Source organism: Oreochromis niloticus, linkage group LG18, assembly GCF_001858045.2.
Source record: "Oreochromis niloticus isolate F11D_XX linkage group LG18, O_niloticus_UMD_NMBU, whole genome shotgun sequence".
NCBI lineage: Eukaryota > Metazoa > Chordata > Actinopteri > Cichliformes > Cichlidae > Oreochromis > Oreochromis niloticus.
In genome coordinates, this window is record NC_031982.2 from 27,274,254 (window position 1) to 27,298,021 (window position 23,768).

Genomic DNA, 23,768 nt, shown 5'->3' on the forward strand with positions numbered 1-23,768 from the left:
CAAGCTGAATGAATAGAATGCGTGAAACCAGATAATTCACACGAAAATATATCAAATAAAAAAGAGAAATGCATAACGTATATTAAGGCTGTGTCATTGTTCAGCCAAAGAAAGAGTGTGAAAATGCAAATGTCTCCAGCTTGGGAAGGTGTGAAGCTGCAGGTTCACACAGACCCGTGATGGATACATAATAAAATATAAACTAATATACTATTGTATATTAGTAGTAAAGTAGTGAAGTAGTGTATATATTATTGCTGTTATAAAAAAGGAAGCACAAAACAATAATAACATTAATAATGACATAATATTAAATAATAAGAGACACCTCAGTCAGTTATGATGTGAGGTGGATAATTGTTAAAAGTAGTCTGATTCAAGCTTAAGGTTTGCTCAAACTCAGTACAATGATATATGCGATGAAAAAATAAGGAAAATACCTAATCTAATCAAGTGCATAGAGACACCTGACCTGTCTGTAAACCTGTTAGCCTAGATGAGACTTTCTTGAGATGAAGAGCAAACCTATACTAACAAATAATAAGTCAAGCCCTGAATACAACAGCTAAAGCTACAGGTTTGTGACAACACAACAGTGCACTGGCTGCTGATTCTATTTTTAGACGGTGTGTGTGTGAGAATGCAAATGAGAAGCCGTGAGGATGATGAGAGGTTTCAGTTTTCTTTTTCTTTTTTCTTTTTGACTTGCTCTTTCTGATTATGGAAGGCATGTCCAAGATACTCGTATGAAAGCGTATTTTGAGTGATTTTAACTGTGTGAATGCTGTCAGTATTTGATTTGAGTGACTCTGCGTGATTTGTCTGAGAGACTGAAAAAGGGGGGAGTTTGAGAGAAAAGGCAGTGTGTGTGAGACGAGTCATGGCGTCTGAAAGAGGTTAGAACCTTTAAAAGTGTGTAAAGAAAGAACACAGAGAGACAGATGAGTTACCTCTAGGCACATAAAGCAAATGAAGCCTTTAAGAAAAGAAATGAATATAATACTAATTGTATGCTTTAGTGTGCCAATACAGGTGGGCTTCTTTCAACATTGATCCTTGAGTGCAGCAGCAGAACAATAGATTAACACAATTGGGAAAAATAGGCCACATTTGGCTGAAATTCTACAGCTTCACCTGTCACTTTGTCCCTAAACTGAGAAGAAGTTCAAAGGACAGTCAATCGCCTGATGAAGACCGACAGAACATCGTAGACCTGAATACAGCAGGCTGGGCAGTTGAACAGTGGGATAAAGAATTGTGGAAGAGCACTGGACATTGAGTGTCATATTTGCCATGCTTGGAGTAATTTTGGAAGAGAAGACTGGAGAAGAAAAAGAGAAGGAACAAACTGTGTTTGCTGGAGCTTTGAAGCCCGAACAGGACAATGTGAATGAAAAAGGGACCAGTGTCAGGTGAATGTGGACGAGTAAGACTGCGAGAATATAGGATATAATTGGATTGGAAAAATTGAAGCGGGAACTCATGATTGTTTAGTGATGTCCACGAATATCACGTTTAAAAGAGGTAAAAACACAAATAGACCACACACATACACAAGTTGTTACATGTGAGATTATTTTTGAAATGAATCAGAAGTGAGATAGTTTGAATTTAGAACTCAGTGATAAGATGCATGAATTAAACCTTATTGAAATAAATACTTGCAATGAAGAAAGCAGCTTACACTCAATTAATATGAACGCAAAGCCTTGGTGCCATAGGCAATTTGTTTTTGTTTTTGTTTGTTTGTTTTGTAAGTTTGGAAAACAAATTTGTGATCATACTTGTGGATCACAGTGACATATAATGATTAGGCACATGATTTAACAATGATGAGTTTTAGAGCTGTGAGTTATGAGCTGTAAGCAATGCAAAGTTTTTTCCTTAACTTAAAAGTTTGAAATATGTAAGATGTGTGAGTTCTTTAAAAAAAAAAAAAAAAAAAAAAGGAATGACCTAAATGCCTTAAGTCAAAATGAAGTCTTGCACCTACATAGAAAAGAAATCAGAAGAAGCATTCAGTAACTTGCATTCCTTCCTGTAAATTAGACTCTGTTGTTTGTAGGCCTGTGCAGCTGCAGCAGAGGCAGTAAAAAAGTCAGCTGACGTTGTTTTAGGGCACACTCTGATCATCTAAGTACCTCACGCAGTGACTTCAATTTAAAAAAAAAAATAAAAAAAGAATAATAAGCAACTTTGTCTTATCTCACACATGTGAGACAACTCTCAAATGCTGGACACTTATTGTTGCTATATGGAAAGTTAGGAAAAGAGTTCGATTAGTCTGCAAAAACTAACTAATGCAAAAACAGGAAATCGTGTGAACCCACAACCTTTGAATTAGAACAGGTTGTTTTGAACAATAAACTGCCGTAAGGCTCTCCAGTCTCTTGCAGGTTGAAACCAAGTGTTATTGACAACACCCACAGCCTGTAAAATTGCAGAGAGACCATCTTGGATACATCAGAGCCACTGCAAAAGGTTGAGGTCCCGGGAAGCCCCGACACCGAGGAGGAAGCGCCTACGCTTGGTTGTTTCGGGGGTGAGGGTGGTAAGTGCATTCTTGGGGCCCCCGTAGGGTAAGCCCGCACTCCAATCTCTATCCGATCAACTTTAGGCAGCCAGGTGTAGGTGTGAAGGGGAACCCTGATGGTTACCTTGACTACAAAGCTCACCCTTACAGGATCCCAGCTGATGCCAACAGCAGCCGAGCCACAAGGCAGACAGAGAAGATGGACGTACGACAACTTACACCTAATGGACATGACACAAGATCACATCCATCCTTGGATGGAAAGTGACTGATACAGATATGTGTTTAACAAAGCCACAGAGAAAGACTGTTATGTTTGCTCGCACATGCCGAGCATATTAACACAGCCATGTATGGGAAACACCCTGGGACAGGTGCACTAATTCTGATTTCCGACCACCTCCAGAGTGACTTTTGTAAAGTGCACAACAACAACAACAACAACAACATCGTCATCCTGATCCAGGAAGAAGCCCTCAACTTTAACAAGTTTTAAAGAGACTGTTGATCGTCATTGAATTTTTCTTGTTTTTATTTTGCTTTTCTTTACTTATGTTATTCCTTGTTTAAAGCTGTAATTTCACAGATGATAAGTTTGTCATTCGCAGCATACGCAGATGTACCAAAACCGATGAAGACTTCTTTTCCTGTTTGTCAGATGAAGATGAAGTGTAACTTATGATGTAGTAACTGAGAAAGTGGAAGACAAGTAGTTGCTTATTGTACATTTCATTTCTCTGATAAACAGGGCGGAATGTTAAGAGAATATGATATATATGTGATCAGCTACATGAAATGTATTATCATTAAGCACATTTCTACATGACTTTTTACCTAGTAACTTGTGTGATGAACCGATGCAGCTACTAACCGCTTCCTGTCTTTAGAGAACAGAGAAGTGAAACCTCAGCTCTTTTAGAAGAACATGCAAATGTAGTGAAGGGGAAAAACCCGCGGCTCTAAATGACGTTATTACCTTTGCACACACACACACACAGACACACACACACACACACAAAACATCTTGTATAAATAAAGGACGGGGACAGTTGTGGGGCGCAGATCCTGTGTACATGACTGCCCCTCGCGAGGAAAAACTTCTGCAGTGTTTGTGTGTTTTCTAAACTCAGGAGTCTTGGCTAAAGAAAGAACGGCAGGGTGATTTAAAGAAATCCCCTGTCACCGGGGATGGGCGTCCAGGTACACACCAGCTCACTCCTTGGTGGCTGCTTATCAGGGCCTGGAGCCTGGGGCTCGCTCGGGTCACTTCGGGGGTGGGGTGCCCTCGGCCTCTCGGCCTGGGGCTCGGTCACTCTGGCACAGCTGGCTGCCGGCGGAGCTCACGGGCACGTCACTGCAACCCCCCGGCTTCTGCTCCGGGGCTGCTGAGTGACCCCTCATCTGGGACTCTCCTCAGCTCTTTCTGGGATAGTGGCGCAGCTGCCCCTCTGTTGGTCTTCCTTGGTCTCTTGTGCTCTGAGGGCCTCTGGATGTCTGGAGTTTTGATCTCCTCCATACCTGCTTCATGCCCTGGTTTTTGTTTTTTGCCCTTTATCCCCGTCCCTCTTCTCCGCTGTTTTTCCCCCTCTTTCTTTCTCCCTTTTCCTCATTCAAGTCTGTCCCGTATCTAGCAAGTGAAAATAAAAAATAAAATAAAATAAACAATAAAAGGTGAATCAAATAGACCATTACGGCAAGGCTGGGATGGTCCATTTGGTAAAGTAAATCCGTTGGGCATCTTTCTTCGCCTTTAGACAATAATTCTGATGGCAAAAGAACCAAACAGGACAGGCAAAAAAAACCCCAAAAAACCAATGAGCTCACCCGAAACGCTGGCTGATTGTGACCCACACCCGTTTTCACACCTTGGCTCATGTGATTAGGTAGAGGATCATTAGGGGGTCCTTTTGTCCCTCTTGGGGGGGACACTCCCACAGGGTTTAAATCTGGGAGACTCCACATTTTGACCCTAGAACTGAAGAAGCTTCTCGGATGAGAGGTGAAACGTCTTCAAGCAACTTAAAAAAGTCCAGACGCTTTTCTTTCCAAGCTCCTTAGAGTTTTCCTCTATCACTTAAAACAGCTGTGATAATTCCAACTTTTCAGAAATCTGCTGCAGACCCTTTCAACCTAAATAACTGTTGTCCAGTTGTCCAATTTTTTTTATCCTGGCAAATGGGAATTGGTAGGTGGACTGTTCTGTACTCTACCAGAACACTCAAAGCAATTTATTCAACCTGCCACCTTTACCAATTGATAAAAGCACTTTCCCCTATGCCTAAGCACTTTCTAACACTCACACTCCAATTGATGCATCAGAGAGTAAATTGGGGTTAGTATCTTGCCCAAAGATATTTGGCATGCAGATTGGAGCAGCCAGCTGAGTGTAAGACTATACTGATGACACCCAGCTGTTCCCATCCACTAAGCCGTTTGATATTCCCATCTTTTTCTCTCACTGACTAATTACACAAAATTAAGTTGCAGTTGTCTGCTAATTTTCTTAAACACTGACAAAACAGAAGGTCTTTTGGAAAGAACCAAACTGTTCTGGATAATGATAAATTCTCTCTGTGCATTGACAATTCCTAAAATGTCTCTTTCCTCCCAGGTTAAGAGCTTACAGTAGGTGTTGATTTTGAAAGCTCCTTAAGATCTGCATATTTTCACCTATGTAATGTTAGATGGCTATGCCCATCCCTTATAGTTCACAGTACTTTTTTTTTCAGTCATTATACGAATGTACTCTTTGTAAGTTTGGGGAAACCTGCAGTCAGCTGAGACTGAAGTAGTCACTTGGATGAGTGACGAAATGTTTCTCTCACTGAGTGCTAAAACTGAACTCTATTCATATGAACAGAATCAAACTTTTTACTTTTTAGGGTTCACAGTACTGCTATTTGTACAAATGCTTCAGATACTACACTCCATGAATATAACTGCCTTTCAAGGCTGATTTTATAAAAATGCTGAAGGTGGGGAAACGTGAGAAGAAAAACAGGTGGTTTAGGAGTAATTGTGGCTGTATCAATGAAATTCCACACACTACACCAGCCTCTTAGATTAAGAGTATAGAAAATTAACTATGTAGATAAAGTTAACTATGGAACTAGAGAGGAGAAATACTGCAGAGCATTGTCAACTCCAGATCCTATTTTTGCCCAGTTGGTAGATTAGTGGCTCAAACAAGCCTACCTGGCGTCCATGTCTCATTGTTATGCTGACCTTCACAGTATAGGAACAAAATCTCAAAAATGTAAAGATTCATTCTAGACAAAGAAAATCCTTTATAGACAGAAATGGTCAAGAAGTGGAGATGAATTAACGTTTATTAGTCAAATGCAAAAGTGATGGTTGCAGAGGGAGAGGGTGGAGCTTAGTGGTGGGCGGATCGATCCAAATATCGATAGTATCGATCCCAAGTCGGGATCGGTATCGGATCGATACTAGCCTGGTTAGATCGATTCTTTACTTTGAGTTCTGCTTGTTTGCTATGCTGTGCTTTCGGCAAAAACGAAACAGACAGGTCGCTGGACTAGCCGCTCCTGTGTCAGCGGAGAGCAGGCACACTTTGCTCCCCCCGACCCCCTCTCTTATGTTTCGGTGTTGCGCTGACACGTCAGGTGACTTAGACACTTTGGGGGTTATTAAGTTGTTTACATATTAATTATATTTTTACCAATTGTTTTTGTTGTTGAGAATTTTAAATGTAATTTTCGTATTATAGTTTATCAACACTATTTGTTTTAATTTGTTTACTGGTTTGCGTGCACTTAAGATTAAAAAAAAAAAAGAAAAGAAAAAAAAAGATCGCCACCACGGCAGACCCGATGGCATTTTCATGCTTCGCCGCATCATTTATTCTTACAATAATCATAAGGTTGCTGTAACAGTACATTCAACGGCTGTCGTACACATCACCACCACCAAACCTGCAGCGGCATCGCAGAACACGCCCTGCCACATACCCCCATCGCTCACTTCACCCCACCCCGCGAGCAGGCGAGGGAATCGGCCCGGACCATCGGCGCCCCATGCCCCGGCCCAGCGACGGGGAAGTGTCCACTCTGGTGGTCGCCTGTGCCTCCAGCGGAGGCCTGATGGCCAACCATATGGCAAGCAGAGGCGGCGGAGCAGGAGTGGAAGTGAGCCGGGGCTCAGAGGCAGCTGGGCAGACGGCCGGCACGCAGGACCATGCAGCCTGCGTGCCGAAGCGGACAGCATGCCGCCCTCAGGCAGGACCCCCGCGCACCTCGCGCACCTCGACCTCCATCTCCAGCTTGGCAGGTCCCGCTAGCGCGCCAGCCTCCGGCTCACCCCGAGCCGCGCGCTGTCCACCCTTACAGTGATCACCCGGTTGCTGTAACAGTAGCCTACATTCAATGGCTGCAGCCCTCCTGCTGCCAGCTGTACACATCAACACCAAAAACAACAACAGCACAAGCAGCGCACAGGTTTTAAGCCGGTGAGGCATGATTGTAGATGCAGTGAAGGTGAGTCCACCTCATCTGCAGCAGCATCGCAGACCACGGCCCGCCACAATAATAAAGCATTTTTTATTTAATTATAAATAAATTATTTCTCCTAATTATGTCCTGGGTTTTAAGTAATTAATAATACAAAAGGAAAAATCACAAAAAACACTTAAGGTCATGAAAATTAATTGCGATTTAGCAATTGAATGAGGCATCCACCTGATTTATTGAAAAGTATCGGTATCGGTATTGGTATCGGCGATACTGGCCCGTATTTACTTGGTATCGGATCGATACCAAAATATGCAGTATCGCACACCACTAGTGGAGCTCAGAAGGAAGTTTTAAGGGCAAAGGTACACTTTAAAAAAAATAGAGTGAAGAAGAAACACTCAGGTTTTTGTTTTGTTTTTGTTTGTTTGTTTTTTTTCATTATTTTTGAAAAGAGCCTGAGCTAGTACGTGATGTTGAGAGATACCAGTACGTAATACTTTTCACACTATTAGAAAGATGGTGAGTGCAGCCAGGTCAACATGACATAAGTTGCTGTGCCCAGGACATCCTGTGATTCCATGTCACACTGCCAAATTACAGCTCTATCACTGACTGAGATTGTCCATCAGTTCCTTTTTAGCCTAGAAACCCCACACTTCCCACCCTGATGTGGTTTGACCTCTGATGTGCCACAAAAGGTGAAAAAGCAGTATGAGACTGTAAGCAGGTTAAGATCAGTCTTGTATGTAACTCTTGTATGTGCCTCTGACAGATTTAACTGTTGCCAAAGTGCTTGCTAATAGGGAGTCATCTGATTGTTGGGGTTTTCTCTACATCATTGCAGAGTCTTTATCTTACAATATAAAGTACTTTTGGCAAATGTTGTTATGTGTTGCTATATAAATAAAATTGAATTATATTAAACATTGGGGAGTAGAAGTAGTAACTTGGAAGTTTCAGGCAGGCCTCTACTGGTGAGTGGGATGACTATGGAGTCTACACAGAGAGGGTGTGTGGCTGCAATTTGAGAAAGTCAGTCTCATTAAGGGTACAATGGGCTCAAAGAGGTTTCTTAGTCACTATCATTGTATTTTCATTGGACCTGCAGGTTGTACTGGAGGCACTGACAAAGGGATTAAGTGTACAGGGATACAAATGTACAAAATATGAATAAAAAAATTATAAAAATTGATACAACTTTGCCTATGGTACAATGTAAACAATATATGAAAAAATCTTTACTGCAGATACTAATTTTACTAATTTACTAAAACTAATTTTGTGTTGTAAGATTTTTGAGTTTCATGCTTTCATAGTGGTACTTGGGAGAGCTTGACGTTTTCTCAGGTGGTACACACTGTAAAAAGTTTGAGAAACACTGATAAGGTAAGTGTATGTGTGCTTTTGGAAAACATTTAAAGCTGCTGTACAGAAATTTTGAAACAAGCTAGCTTAAAACATCTTTAGAATATAAACAGAGCACTCTGCTTCTCTTTACAGCTCCTCACACCACCAGGGCTCTGTTTGACACTTTCTGATAGTGCGCAAATGTGGTGCATGTACTGCAGCAGACATACAGACAACTAGATGGTCCAAAAGTTGGCCTACCTATTACTGGCTGAGGTTTTAGTAGAGTTGTGGCTGAACCACATAAAAATATATCATTAATTTTAATCTCCCCAATCAATGATAATGTTATGTAGGAATGTTGTTAAAGAGGGTCAAAAATGTTTCAACCCAGTTTATTTTGCAGATTCTGTATAGCAGCTTTAATATAGGGAGAACACTAACTTCCAGACTGTATGAGTAAAATTAGGTTTTTTTCTTTGTCAGTTTAACAGTTTCTGTTTTGCCTGTCACTGTTCCCTGTCTGTTTTCTTACCTGGTTCTTCCTGACCTTGTACTTTCTCCTCACGTTCCCCTCTTTCCTCTCTCCCTCTTTGGACTGACAATCATACACAAATAGATTGTATTCAATTAGATGAAAACGTCACGATGTGACCCCGTGAAGACTCCCCAAAGCTGGTGCCAGGAGTCTAGCAGTCCATCTGAACAAAAGGCTCTTATACTTAACCAGATACAGAGTAGGTGACCTCCTATACCATAAATCAGTAAAAGCAGATATAACCTTTCTCCTGACCTTAAGTTGTGTGTGCATGCCAGAGTGCTCTGGGAGGCACACAGAGTCTCCACAGACTACTACGGATCAAACCTCTATCAATCTACAACTAATTATAAAACTCTAAGCATATATGAGTAAATATTTCCAAGCATAAATGACAAACCTGACACCTCCGCTTCCCTGTGTCTCAGCCACCATCGCTCTGGCAGAAAGGGCGCTAGAGCCAGAGTAGGGGAGAGGTGAGCTGGAACAAACCATTCTGAGGGGGGCAGGGGGCGGTAATATCTATACGTTTGTTGTTAGAATATTACGTGTCAACCAAATACTGTATGGTTTTTATATTTTTAGTAGTGTGTCACACAAACAGCAAATATTGTCAAAAAGTAAGAAATCTTTGGGGGTGCTTCAGCTGCCATGTGTGACAGTCGGTCTTATTAAAGGTGCAATGGGCTCACAGACACCTCTTAGCCACTTTCACTGTATTTTCATGGGACCTGCAGGCAGTGATGGGAATAACGGTGTTACAAGTACCGGTGTTACTAACGGCGTTACTTTTTTCAGTAACGAGTAATCTAACTAATTACTATTTCTATTGTTACAACGCCGTTACTGTTATTAACAAGAAAATGCGGCGCGGTCGCATTACTATTTTTCAACAAACAGATGGTTGAAGCTGTGTTCAGCTTACCGCATCTTATATCAGTTGCACGGAAGTAGCTGTAAGTAATCTGGGCGCTACAGCTTTAAGCAGCTGCGCGCTCCCGCAGACGACAATCACTTTCTGGCACACGATCACTTTTTGGCACAACACCTGTAGCTAAGGGGCAAAACAATCACATGAGTGCTGCTGTTTGACTGAGGAAGAATAAACTAGTCGTGGTAAGCCAATCACATGACCACTTCAAGATGACAAAGCAACAAGGTGATATATACCAGTTTTTAAATTGTGTCGATAGGCCACGTAAAACCAGAGTCATGATAAACAATATATACGCGGCGTTTTTTTTCTGAATACTTTCGTCCCGTTTACAGGACAGCGCTAGCAAGCACTCTCTGCTTATGGCCAAAAAACAAACAAACAAAAAAAAAACAGCCCTTTGTGTTGGTGGAAAAATGTACCATGTCAACCAATCAAAACTGATATGACAACGTGACATTTGGATGTTTAGGAAGAGGGGGAAGTTTTAGGAGTGACGGCGAGCAGTGGCGTGTCTAGAAAATTTTTGTTGGGGGGGCCAGGCAGGGGCACAGGTTTGGAGAAGGGTGGCAGATAATGTTTAAAAAAAAAAAAAATCTACCAACCGTTAACCATAATTCAATAACCCTATAAACCTAATAACCGAATGTGCTTTTACCTCTTATTAGAGTGAGATTTTAACCACTACGGTGCAAAGTTTTTAGATACTGCGTTGATAAAGTACAAGAGATATAATCAGTGCTTTGTCAGTGTTTATTATTATGTTAACTTTATCTGCCTATTAAAAAAGGCAGATTAAAAAAAGAAGATAATCTTCTCACAAACTGATGTTGGATTTTGAAACAGGAAAAAAGTGGGGAAACAAATGAAAAGACTAACATTTGAATGAAACCTGAAAGCAAGTAAATACTTTCTATGCTGCCTTATGTAAACTTTGGTAATATTTTATTTTATTTTTTTTAAACCTGTCCCGTTTGGTTCTTTTGCCATCAGAATTATTGTCTAAAGGCGAAGAAAGATGCCCAACGGATTTACTTTACCAAATGGACCATCCCAGCCTTGCCGTAATGGTCCATTTGATTCACCTTTTATTGTTTATTTTATTTTCACTTGCTGAATACGGGACAGACTTGACTGGGGGAAGGAAAGGGGAGAAAGAAAGAGGGAAAGAAAAACAGTGGGGAAGAGGGACGGGGAAAAAGGGCAAAAAACCAAAAACCAACAGAATAAGCAGACAAAAAATACATATATCGATCACCTGGATCACCTGTTGAGAAAGAAAGAAGAAAGCAAGCAGAAGAAAACGAGAGTAATAAACATCATCACAATGATCTATGGGAATATGACAGTAAATACTAAATATTAAACATTATTGTGCAGCACGTAAGATCGACAGCGCACAGTGTGCTTTGAGGTAGGAGCCAAAAAGAGTGTAGTTTGTGTGTGATCACCTGTGTGTACACCTGTGAGCATGAACGCGCTTGTTTGTTTTTTTTGTTTTTTTTAAAAGGTTCCTTCATGTAATGATCTGCTAGAGGGTGTGGGGGGCCACTGCCCCGTCCTCCAGGGCATGACGCAGGTATGGAGGAGATCAAAACTCCAGACGTCCAGAGGCCCCCAGAACACAAGAGACCAAGGAAGACCAACAGAGGGGCAGCCGCGTCACTATCCCAGAAAGAGCTGAGGAGAGTCCCAGATGAGGGGTCTGTGGTCGCAAATTTTGAAGCCATTCTGATAACCTTCTTCCACCAACGATGTGGAGATCCAAATCCAATTAAAATCAAGACACTCAAAAAGATGCTCTGTAAAAGAGTAGAATTCTTGGAACAGAGTTTAATACACTGAATCATATGAACAGCAGGAAAAATACATACAGACATTTAGCAAGAAAATTACAAAGCAGAAAGCAAGCAAAGCAAAACCCCAGGGTGTACAGCCTTAAGCACAGACAGCAGAGCAACACAGAGACGGACAGGTAGCCGCAGCAGGAGGAAAAAAAAGCTCTGGGGGCGTCCTCTGGTCCCCTAATATAGGGACCAGTATTGCCGCCCCCTGCTGCTGGTTAACTTTCCCACACGCCCAGCACAGCTGCTGGGGTCAGGTAGCGGCCAAGGTCTTGGCCAAAGGCCAGTCAGGACTCTGAGTACCCCTTGCTCTGGCTTATCACAATAGGTCATGAAACGGTCAAAGGTCACACATTAATCCTAATTATTAAATCTTATACAGCAAGTGGCACAATCTTATAACATATAATACACAGGTTACATGCTTAAAAACACTTCAGTGTGGGTTCAAAGTGTGTGTGGTGTGTGTGTGTGTGTGTGTGTGTGTTTGTGTGTGTGTGTTTATTTTGTATGGTATTATATCTTGATGTGTTCAGGATCTCTGTTACAATGTTACTGTTTTGGTTGTGCTGCGTTAAAAAGACGTTGAGTGTGTATTAGGGAAGGTTAGTTACCGGAGAGTAAATTATTCAGGAGAACTCTCCCCTTACATTAACTGCCCTATTCTTGTACCACCTTAATAAACCTCGGTGAAGCAAAAATGTCTTGTGCTTAAGACTCTACATGAAAGTTAAAAAATATATATGTTCAGTGCACATAGATATATAGAGTATATAGTTACATAGTTATACATATCACACAAAAATCCACCACAGGTCACTCAAACTTTGGTAATATTGATGCATAAAGAACAACACTGGCTGATGATGAAATACAGTCAGCTGGCATGGTGACACTGCCAGTATTAACCTGCAGGGTTGGACTGGGACAAAAAATCGGGCATTTTGACCAGAGACTGGCCCACCAGGTATTAAAGCCATAAAGCCTTTGAATGAAAACAAACACTGTTGTGACAGTGATTTACACTGTCTTGTAGTATATGTATGATTTCTATACATTTTACATCAGATAAAAACTTTGTTTGCAAGATTCAGATAATTATTTAATAAAAGCTAGATATTTTAAATGATAATAAGAAAGAAAAGTATTTCTTTGAGCCCCCCTTTCCCTGTTAATACCCTACCTGGCCCCCTGGCAAAACTTTGCTAGATCCGCCCCTGCACAGTTACCAGCTGTCAGCTACTTAGAAAAGGATCCTGGTGTTATTTGTCTCTCAGAAACAGTTCATAACTTCCCTTCAACTCATTCATGTGACCTAAAAGGTAAACCTGTTTCTCCATCAGCTGTTCAGCTCTGATGATTCAGTAAGGACATCTCCTGGTTTCATCTTCATGTTTCCCTCTCACCAGATATACAAACCGACATCATGACCAGCAGCTTTACAGCTGTGGCTCCAGCAAACATCAGCTGATACTAGAAATTAATATTAAATAAATTCTAACAACAGCTGACCAAGCTTAAACGTGCTGCTGTTGTTTAGCGCGACATCTGCTGGTTTCCTGTTTCTGGTGCAAAGTGGGAGATAAACAAACAAGAGAGAAAAGCTGATCATTGATCATTGATCAGTTTCATGATTGAAGTAGGAACAGGAGAGGGAGGGGGAGAGAATGAGAGAAGAAGAGGCAGCTGTGCAGCGTAACGACAGAATAACTAAAGATTTGTTTCTTTTTTTCATTATAGCGAAAGTACGGGACAAACTGCGTCTCTTCTCAGCTCAATACAAAACGTGTACTATTTTCTCTGAATGAGGGACCATTCCATTTTTAAGGAGCCGTTGGAAACTCTACTAACTAAACTTATGAATAAAGTTCACTATCAATAACATCACAGCACCCACCCAACTGTATAGAAACTCCGTCATGCTAGCTCACGCTTACTGTAACTGACGGTAAAAAGTCAGCACAACGAAAATAAACTCCACCTAAACTTGGTTTATATCTGACCCAGATAGACTGCAGGTCATAACTTCTTATCTGAAATTCAGTTCACCTGACACTCGGACCAGCGGCCGCCTCGGGTTTCTGCTCCTGCCTCCCCTTCCCTCATCCACCAGCTGGCCTCTGTGGAAGCTCCGCCACAGCTACCACCAAAAAACTGAATTAGTTTTACACATCGACCAGCATCTGGCCAATCCACCACCTCTCATTGTTCATGCCGTTACAAAAAAAAAGTCATCAGCCCACCGGGCAAATGCCCGGTTTGCCCGATGATCAGTCCAGCTATGTTAACCTGCAACCAAATCTGCAGCTCCATAAAGCTATGTTACGACTTGGATTATATCTTATAACTCATAACTCTTATGTTAGCTCCCCCCAGTAGCCTACTGTCTGATATATTCGACGGTTGCAATAATTCTTTAAGTGTTATTTTTTCCTTGGTATTCTAATTTTACCGAAGTTTACTAAACTCAACAAACTTAATATTACTTACAGGGACATTTATTCTCTCCTCATTTTCTTTCGCCGAAGAATTGTTTTCTGCGGTGCTGTGTTTCGTGCTTGGCTCTCCTATATGGCGTTATTTCAGTGCCATTATTCTGAGCACACGTAAAAAAAGATTGCAAGTGCAAGTGTTGCATTTTGAGGAGAAATTTATTTTGAGCGTACAAAAGCTGAATTTGAGTGAACAAAATTCATTGCTGCGTGCAAAAAATGTATTTCAGTGTTTGTGCTTATCCATATACACACACACAACAGCACCCCCTCTCGCTCAGTTTTTTCGTTTGCGCTTGCTCGCAATGTGTTGCTTGCGCTCACAACATTCTCTGCTGCGAGCGCTCAACTCTCTGTACACCATTATAAGTGTGCCACAAAACCAACCAATCACAGACTTGGGTTCAAAAAATTCTGATTGGCTCTTACGGTCTCCAATCAGCTCGCTAGCTACTGCATTCCGGAAACAGTCCGAAATGTAGCTAAATCCAGCTAAACTCAATTAAACCCCAATTTGCGGATACTATCTTTAATTATTTTATTTTAAAATATATTATTTGTTAAGACTATCGTCGGTGTAGTATAATGTAGTTGCATTATACAACCATGCCAACTGACTCTCCAAATTATATTTGAGTAGCTCTCTTTTATGTCGTCGAATACTGAACAGCAGCACGAAAACAACATGTCCCGGCCACATGTAAGTAATATAAAATCATTTTGTACATTATTATTCGCTTGATAACTGACGTTAGCTAATTTTCAAACTATGCAAACTTGCAAAATGATGTACCCTCATGTAGTTCGTTTTATGGGTTGTTTATTTTTGTCTGAGATACGTCATTTCATTGTATTTTTCTAACTACTTGTCCATGTTTGCTGCTTTTAACAGGACATACTGAGACAGCAAATGATGCATAGACTCCTCTCTAAACTGGAAGCTGCTTTAAACCAACAACCACTAAATCTGGATTATATGGAGTTCTTGACTCGTCATGAGCTTGTTCTGTTTGAATCTTTCTCTCAGCAAATAGGTGGTCTGTCAGATATTACAGAGGCTCTACAAAACGTTCATCATCTGGTTCAGTGTGAAATTAACATCACCTCTGTGGGAATTATTGAACTGGAAACAGAAGTTGGTCTGGGACCTGGCCACCCCAAAATCGTACTAGAGAGAGAAAAACTGAAGAACTTGTTGGACACTCAGCTGCATCGCTAAATGTCTTGGTGTTTCAAGAAGAACAATCTTCAGGAGGATGCAAGAATTTGACTTGTCTGTGAGAGGAACATACAGCACAATGAATGACCAAGAGCTGGACAACATCATATCGGCTATCAAAAATCAGATGCCAAATGCTGGCTATCGAATGGTTCAAGGACATTTGGTTTCTATGGGTCTCCGTGTTCAGTGGTGGAGAATGATGGCCTCCATGCATCAAGTTGATGCTGTTGGGATCTTCACACGGATTACAGAACTAGGCTGTGTTGTGCGAAGAAGCTACTCGGTGCGAGGCCCTCTCTCCCTTGTCCACATAGACACAAATCACAAGCTCATAAGGTAAAATACCCACTTATATAGCTCTAATAAAAGTTGGGCAGAAAGATGCACGTTATACTTTAAATCTGTTTTAATCAACCTTATCTGATAGGTCTTTCAGTGTGTTTATAATATTTTAAAAAGCACTTCATAGAGTAATATTAAGTAAAAGGATTACAGGATGTGTAACAAAAGCAGTAATATTGTTAATTGTAAATTTTCTTGAGCAATTATTTACACTTTGTATATCGATATTTTCCATGATAACAAGCCTATCAACACATAATATGGTAAGTGCTCCTGAAAACTTAAAAAAAAATCATGACAAGGGAACTAAAATATTAAGTCTCATTGAACTTATCCACTTTCACATATAAAAATGTTGGTATTATTTTCAGCACACCTGACAAGTGTCCAGTTTAAATCAGTGGCAAGTGTGCATACTGAAAAATGTATTTTCAATGTCTTACAAATCAAGCCTTAGTGAGATTGTTTTCCCTCTGAAACAGGTACAATGTTGTGATCTTTGGTGGAGTGGATGGCTACTCAAGGAAGGTAAAATTTAAACTGTTATGTAGAATATTTGGTAGTTTTGAAATGAGAGCTGTATTAGGTTATTTTTTTATGAACATCAATTATTCAGCAAGCCAACATAGTGGACGATTTGCAATTTAAAAAAAAAATTATAATCAGTTCTTTACAAAAAAAAAGGTTCAACTAAAAGGCCATTTTTATTTTTTGATAAGTACTACCAATATTGATGTATAGACTACTCAAGCTTTGAATTATGGTTTTGAACATAGAACCGTACAATGTTCCTCGAACACTTATTGTGGAACTGCATTATTGACTGAAAAACTATACATGATCTGAAACCAGATCTTTAATTTTCCATTTGTTTTTACTGTAGGTCCTGTACTTGGATGCAGCAACTAACAACAGGGCAAAAACTGCATTCTCATTTTTCCTGAGATCAACCCAGCTTCACGGCTTGCCATCAAGGTTTAATGCCCTGATCAAATTTATATGCTAGCAACAAGTTTCATTAAAGACAACTTCCTTAAAAATGTATTTTTATCATAGGGTTAGGGCAGATCAAGGAGTAGAAAACCTGGACATTGCACATTTCATGTTTGCCACAAGAGGAACAGGGAGAGCGAGTTTCATATCTGGAAAGAGTGTCCACAATCAGAGGTTAGTCTTTTGATGTTTTTTTTATATTATTATTGACTGCATGGGTAGATTGTTGTAGCAGTTCTGATATTGATTTAAAGCATATAATACCATAAATCCAAATTCAAATGTATTTACAGAGTAGAACGACTTTGGCGTGATGTCTGGATTGCAGTCACTAGCAAGTACCATGATGTTCTTCACTCACTTGAGGAGGATGGCCTGCTTGACATTTCAGATGTCATTCATCTCTTTGGTGTCCACTACATCTTTGTCCCTCGACTCCGAGCAGATCTTGTCACCCTTGTTGGAGGATGGAATAATCATCCCCTCAGGACAGAAGGTGGTCTCACTCCTGAACAGCTCTGGTGTATAGGACATCTACAAGAGCTGGACGAGGGCGAGAGACTTGAGGTACCAGATCATAATTTTTTGCTTTTCTGAAACTAACATATTAAACACTTGTGGCACATCTGCTAGATGCTTCTGGTGATTTTATACATTCTTGCCTATCAATTACCACTAATGTAAATCACAGTAAGAAGAACATGAAAACAAAGGCATTCTTTTTAAATTGTTGTATTTATTGGAAAAAACGCTTACACAAAATAACATTACTCCCAAAAGTACCTATTCTGGAATAATGACTATTATATATGTTTGTGGATTTGAAGGAGCTTCAGGATCCAGGCATTGACTGGGAGAGTGCTGTACTGCAAGAAGAATCTAACAGCACAGTTGTGGTTCCTGAAATTGAATGCCCACTGGATGAGGAAACCCTGGAGGGACTTCAGAGAACAATTAATCCCTTGGAACATTCAGAATCTTACGGTCGTGACCTGTATATACAATTCTTGCTACTGGTGTCAAACCAACAGTGACACTTAAGATGGACGTGAAAGTCAACGCTCTTTTGTTCTCAAATACTGGATTTCTTTGCTGAAAGATTACAGATTACAAGTAGACAATCAAACAAAGAACTTGCTTAATATCTATCAATGTAGGACCCTACACAAAGTTTTGAAGTCTTATCATTTTCATGAAACAGCTACGAACATCTTAACAGCTAATGTTTAGAAACATTTTTACTCATTTAGTTTCCAAATTACAAGACAACAATGTGTTAAACTCTGTGGAATCCACCACCATATCTAACTGCTGCACTCATTATGGTTTTAAACATTGTGTACGTGTCCAGATGCTGCACTGGAAAAGTCACAGTACAAGTGCATGCACTCACAACTGGGTAACAAATTGAGTGATCTCCCAGCCGCTCCTTACATTCGTGGTCAAACTTGCATGTTATTTTGAAATGTCTCTTTTCATCAGGAAGGATGGGAACATGGGACTGGCCGGTCATCCACTGGAGCACATGCTGGACAGCAAGAGACTCTGATTTTTCACCACCTGCACCGCCTGTGTTTCCATCTGTGATGTTTGAAAATGTTTCTGAAGTCTTTTCTAAATAAAAAGCAATCTGGATTACAATGTTTTAAATTAACAACTAAGAATACTTCCTAGTGCCCTGTATGTTAAAGCAAAAATATTTAACAGATGCATACAGTATATATACACAATACTATAGGTATATAGAGCTAATACTATATAGTACCTGATGCTTCAATCTCCTGCAACAAATCTTGCAAAAAATTTATGATCTTCCTCTCAGTTCTCTCCCTAGATGTCCCCTTTTCACTGAAATGTGGTTGGCAGCTCATCATAATGAAATCAGCGTCTGGCTGTAAATAAGGAAATAAAGTAGATTATATTATAGATATATTGTTCATTCAAAACTAATAAATAAATACAGGATAACTACAGTACAGATAAGTGGACTGTCTTCGGATCAGACTGAAGCTGCTATGTTAATACTTACTTTGAGGATTTTCCCAGGCACAAACAAACTGTGGCAAGCTTCAGGATTTACAGCCATCAGGTTCACCAGACCATACAGTTCCATGCCCTTTCTGAGCTGCTGTAGCATTGGAATCAGTCTTGTTGTAGAGTGTAAGACAATGGCACTTAAAGAAAACAAAACAAAATGAAAAACTAGTTGGGGATGGGTTAATGATCTCACTGACTTTTTCTCGCTTACCGTATCATGCTTTCCTTACTATCCATCTTTATCTGGTTTGTGTATCCACAGGTGACAATTTCATCAGCCCACAACATCAGAGACTGTATGTCTGCTGCATCTTCAACCTGGAAATGTATAATGTGAAAGAGGAAATACAGAAGGTTAAAAGTGTTTAAAAACACCATACTCATAATATATCATGTGCCAGAGCTAAACCAGGTGCTCACTTTGCTGATGAGCAGGGAAGATTCCACATCTGCAACATCCTCCTTAGACAGACAGCTGAAATCAACCTCTCCTGAGCAGAGGAAATTGTAGCACCATTCTTTGAAAAAGGCAGGAGATGGGCCTCCTTGGGCGAGGCTGACTGCAATTATTTCACCAACAGTTCTGTGAAGACAAATGATTATAATTCATTTTCAGGTAACATTTACAAAAATATCGGATGCGTATTAAATGTAATACACAAAGCTCGTATGTAACCAACCTGAAGTTTTCATTATCAAGATCGGTCAGAGAATACTTGGGGTTTTTGCCCTTGTTCTCAGGTCCTTCAAAGAATCTGCTTTCAATACCTGAAATCATGTCTTTCATACAAAAAATATCCGCATTTTTAAGTTATCCATTATTTTTTGACACTAGGACAAAACAGGTAATAGGCAACTCACCACTCAAAAACTCTTTCCTAAGTGCTCCTGTATCCACGCCTGCCTCTCCAATGAAAACCACCCTAAGAACACTGGTGGGAGATGCAGATTTTTTTCTCTGCCACTGGAGAATGCCTCTGTCTGGAAGGTCTTCTCTGTCCACACACAACTTAAATTCTGTTGTGGTGTCGACTTGTTGTTCAAGGCAACGCAATACATCTTCCACGCTTAACAAAAACAGGGTAGAAAACATCCTAAGTTCTCAAAGAAAAATAATCATCTTTAGATTAAAAGAGGCTACCACATTAAACTTGATTAGAACTTATCGCAGCATGTTCTGTGCAACAATCTTTAACCATAATTTAAAGTAGTGTGATCATAAAATGTTTTATATGAAATTAAAACCCAGCTATTGTTTAAAAGATCTTACACATAATTTTAACAAATGGTTCTGCATAATAGTGTGTATATGAACTATAATAGAGCAAAGATTACCTGTCTGTTGTGCATACTGAAGTTTGAGTTGGTGTGCATGTAGTTTGGTCATTTTCTTCAGGCACCATGCATTGAAAGCTGTTGACGAAACAAAGTAAAAAAAAAAAATACATATGTTTGCGTGGACTGTTACTGATTAACATTTTTTCATAAATGGCTGAAAAAAGATTACCTATCCCCACACAGACTTGCGTGGACTGTGATCTCATCTTCAGGAAAGTCCTTAGTGCATATTGGACAAATAACCTAGAATTTCAAAAAGGGGGTACATGTTATGCATAGTGGGAAAAAGATCATTACCGATACAAAATTTATTGTAGTTACTATGGTTTTTAGTAATTTGCTAGGTTTACCTTGCATTTGCTTTTCACAATGCCTAACTCAGATTCCTGCAGAATTAAAAAACAGTAATTGTGATACTATATTATTTAATTAAAATTTCTCATTTTGACTTCATCAAAATTGTCTCACCTCATCATTAGTCTCATCAGGAGAGAATTTTCCTTTGCACGTATTGATGTGTACTGCAAGCATCTGCAGAGGCATAACTTCATTACACTGGTAACATAACTTCTTTGGCATCTTTGAAAAGTGCTGTGAGTCGGGAGGTAGAGGAGATGTGTCTAATGTTTCCTGAAGAGGTACAATGTAAAAAGTGGATTTGCCACCTCCTGACACAGCTTTCAGTGTTTTGACAGAATATCCTTCTGTTTCAGGTGGAATTACAGTGAGCTTTCGTCGACCACTGCCACCTTTATTGACAGAAAGATAGCACATACAATCAAGCAGCAAAAGTATCAACTACATAATTCTAATGCAGTATGAGCACGCAAGAATGCCAAAAACACACATAAAAACTGAATTTACAACAAACCTGTTGCCTTATGCAAGAGCCATCCTCCACAAAGATATTCCATTTTTGGAAAGGTTTCTTCCAGAAGTCTTGCAATCTTAGTTAAAAACACAGTTAAGCAGAATGGAACACTAAATGGACTGTGGCATATGATTCAGGCTAAATGCGTCTGCCAATGACTTATTTTAATACTGACTATACAACCTTACCTCTGCATGGTCACCATCTTCTGGAAGAGACACGGTTTGTCTCCCCATGCCAGTTTGTAGGAGTTCAAGCTCCTCAGCTGGCAAAGGAGTGTAGGATGTGTTTTTTGACAGCAAATAAAAACTGAGGCCTGTGGTCTTACTGCCTGCCTTGACAAGCTGTTTAGTAGATGTAAAACATCTCTTTTTACCACGGCTCAAGTTTGATTTGAAATGTCCTGGAAATGATCTGTGTGATGAAAATGCATGAGTTTAAAAAAATGCAGTGTTGCATAAGGGTTATTGTTTAATAAAGTTAAGATTAAATATGACACCAGTCCTTAATAGCACATTTTAATTTAGAAATCAATGTTGATAAATCGATAAACCAAATAACTGTAACAGAAAAGATTGCAAAACGTTTAGAAAAAAATAAACCACACAAAAAAAGCTAACACCTTGTCATCTCTTGCTGGATAGTCAGATTTCTAGGCTCCGGCTGCCCACTCTCTGTTGGCCTCCCTGAAGGATTTGTGGATATGTTGTTAAGCAGCAAAGACACCAGATTTCTTACTGCTGACTCAACTGCACCATTACCCTAAAAAGCATGATTGGGATACACTGCCTCAGTATGACAACTACGCTGGTAATTACCCATTAGGCTAGCTTAAACTCTACAGCTGCATCTGTAACTGCAATTTCACGGCATATTAAACAGAAAGGACAGCAAATTACTAAATTCACACAAAAAAATTAAACTCACCTGATACTGTGGTGTAGTATTATTGGAGCCATTATTTGATTCTGCCATCTCTTCTTTGGCTGCAGAGTAAATCAAAACTCCCTCTATCTGCAAGAAGCGAGGCTGAGTGGACAGTGTTTCCGGTGTCCGGAATGCAGCAGCTAGCGAGCTGATTGGAGACCGTAAGAGCCAATCAGAATTTTTGAAACCAAGTCTGTGATTGGTTGGTTTTGTGGCACACTTATAAAGGTGTACAGAGAGTTGAGCGCTCGCAGCAGAGAATGTTGTGAGCGCAAGCAACACATTGCGAGCAAGCGCAAATGAAAAAACTGAGCGAGAGGGGGTGCTGTTGTGTGTGTGTATATGGATAAGCGCAAACACTGAAATACATTTTTTGCACGCAGCAATGAATTTTGTTCACTCAAATTCAGCTTTTGTACGCTCAAAATAAATTTCTCTTCAAAATGCAACACTTGCACTTGCAATCTTTTTTTTACGTGCGCTCAGAATAGTGGCACTGAAATAACGCCATACTCCTACCTTTGCTAACGTGATGCTCATAGTGCAGAAGCCGATGCTGCATTCACTGACATTCGGATATCTGAGCTTCACTGTGAAAACACAATCGTACGTTTGATATTTGATTGAATTGTATTGTTTTAGCTTCGGGGTGGCACCTGGGGTGGCCAGTCTGGTTGGGGGGTGGCCTGTGCCCCCCCAGGCCACCCCGCTGGACACGCCACTGACAGGGGCGGATCTAGAGAAATTTTCTTAGGGTGGCATGAGGGTGGCAAAGCAATCAAATAGGGTGGCAAAATCAAAGCCTTTTTTTCCACACACATATGCAGGTGGTTACATATGGTTAAAATGATTCAAATGCAGTAAGTATATATAAATATAGTCTATCACTTAATTACTGTCTGTATCCCACATAATTAAACACTTTAGTTATATAAAACGTGAGTTTTGATGTTATGTACTGTATAGCCTGTATAAGAAATAAATATGTAGCAAAATAAGTATAAAATCCAGAAAGCTACACAACATGGTTCATTTACAAACACAAGTCTAACTTAAGTTTCACACTGTTTTTTGTTAGAAAACAATCACAATGTTACAGCTTAAATTACACAAAATGTCAGAAATCTGCACTGTCATGAACAAAAATTTAAACCTAATTTTTCTTGATTTGTTGGATTAACCCACTGAAGTCTGAAATACAACCGGCCATTTTTGACTCCTTTTGAGTTTACGTTTGTATTTTACCCTCAAATTGTTTCATTTTATTTTTTCCCCTTGCCTTGTTTGGTATCATTCTTTTCAGCTCAACCTCACTTGTCTGAATTTAGTTGTTTTTCACTGACATACTGCATTAGTATTACTGATCTGAAATCACACAAAGAACTCAAAATCCTGGTAGTATTTTTTTACTGTAAAAACACCCCCACAGACATGTTGAGTAAATTTTCATAACATGAAATGCAAATATAAATTGTAAATTTTATAAACATATACAACCATTTATCTAAAAATGCAGCCAATACACCTGCTGGTTTTTTTTTTCATTTTGTACAACCATTTAAAAATATTACTAAAACTAAAATGAGAGAACAATCAGGTGTCACAAATTATGTGTGCCAGTAAAAAAAAGTTTGTCCACCAAAAGACAGAGGAGAACAGCACAAAGATAAACCTGCAGGCCTGACAACAGGAGGTGTATCACTCCGCTGGTTTTCTACTTATTGACAGTGTTTACATTGCAAATGTGCCTTTGTGACATTTATTAGTGCCCTCACTGACACACAAAACAAAACAACGACTACACAACAGAACAACTACACAAGACAACACATCACACTAACTATACACTCCACACTAAACGTCATAAATCTCCCACATCTA

The 23,768-nt window shown here is 39.9% G+C and overlaps 2 protein-coding genes across 2 annotated transcripts; one reads left to right on the forward strand and one right to left on the reverse strand.

Moving 5' to 3' along the window:
- The first annotated feature begins 14,712 nt into the window (after nucleotides 1–14,712).
- LOC109195352 (uncharacterized) lies at nucleotides 14,713–18,172 on the forward strand. Its single transcript, XM_019347342.2, has 7 exons — nucleotides 14,713–14,857; nucleotides 15,050–15,715; nucleotides 16,204–16,249; nucleotides 16,605–16,696; nucleotides 16,778–16,888; nucleotides 17,008–17,281; nucleotides 17,542–18,172. Exons 2-7 carry the CDS (start codon nucleotides 15,414–15,416, stop codon nucleotides 17,746–17,748), a joined length of 1,032 nt encoding a protein of 343 aa, XP_019202887.1. The 5' UTR covers nucleotides 14,713–14,857; nucleotides 15,050–15,413; the 3' UTR covers nucleotides 17,749–18,172.
- LOC109195441 (uncharacterized) lies at nucleotides 17,431–22,199 on the reverse strand. Its single transcript, XM_019347488.2, has 15 exons — nucleotides 21,888–22,199; nucleotides 21,583–21,722; nucleotides 21,149–21,374; nucleotides 20,961–21,036; nucleotides 20,558–20,838; nucleotides 20,440–20,475; nucleotides 20,259–20,332; nucleotides 20,087–20,164; nucleotides 19,613–19,818; nucleotides 19,432–19,531; nucleotides 19,172–19,334; nucleotides 18,963–19,069; nucleotides 18,744–18,888; nucleotides 18,480–18,606; nucleotides 17,431–18,328 (listed from the first exon to the last, which is right to left on the reverse strand). The coding sequence occupies exons 1-15, from the start codon at nucleotides 21,933–21,935 to the stop codon at nucleotides 17,991–17,993; spliced, it is 2,145 nt and encodes a 714-aa protein (XP_019203033.1). The 5' UTR covers nucleotides 21,936–22,199; the 3' UTR covers nucleotides 17,431–17,990.
- Nucleotides 22,200–23,768: the final 1,569 nt, after the last annotated feature.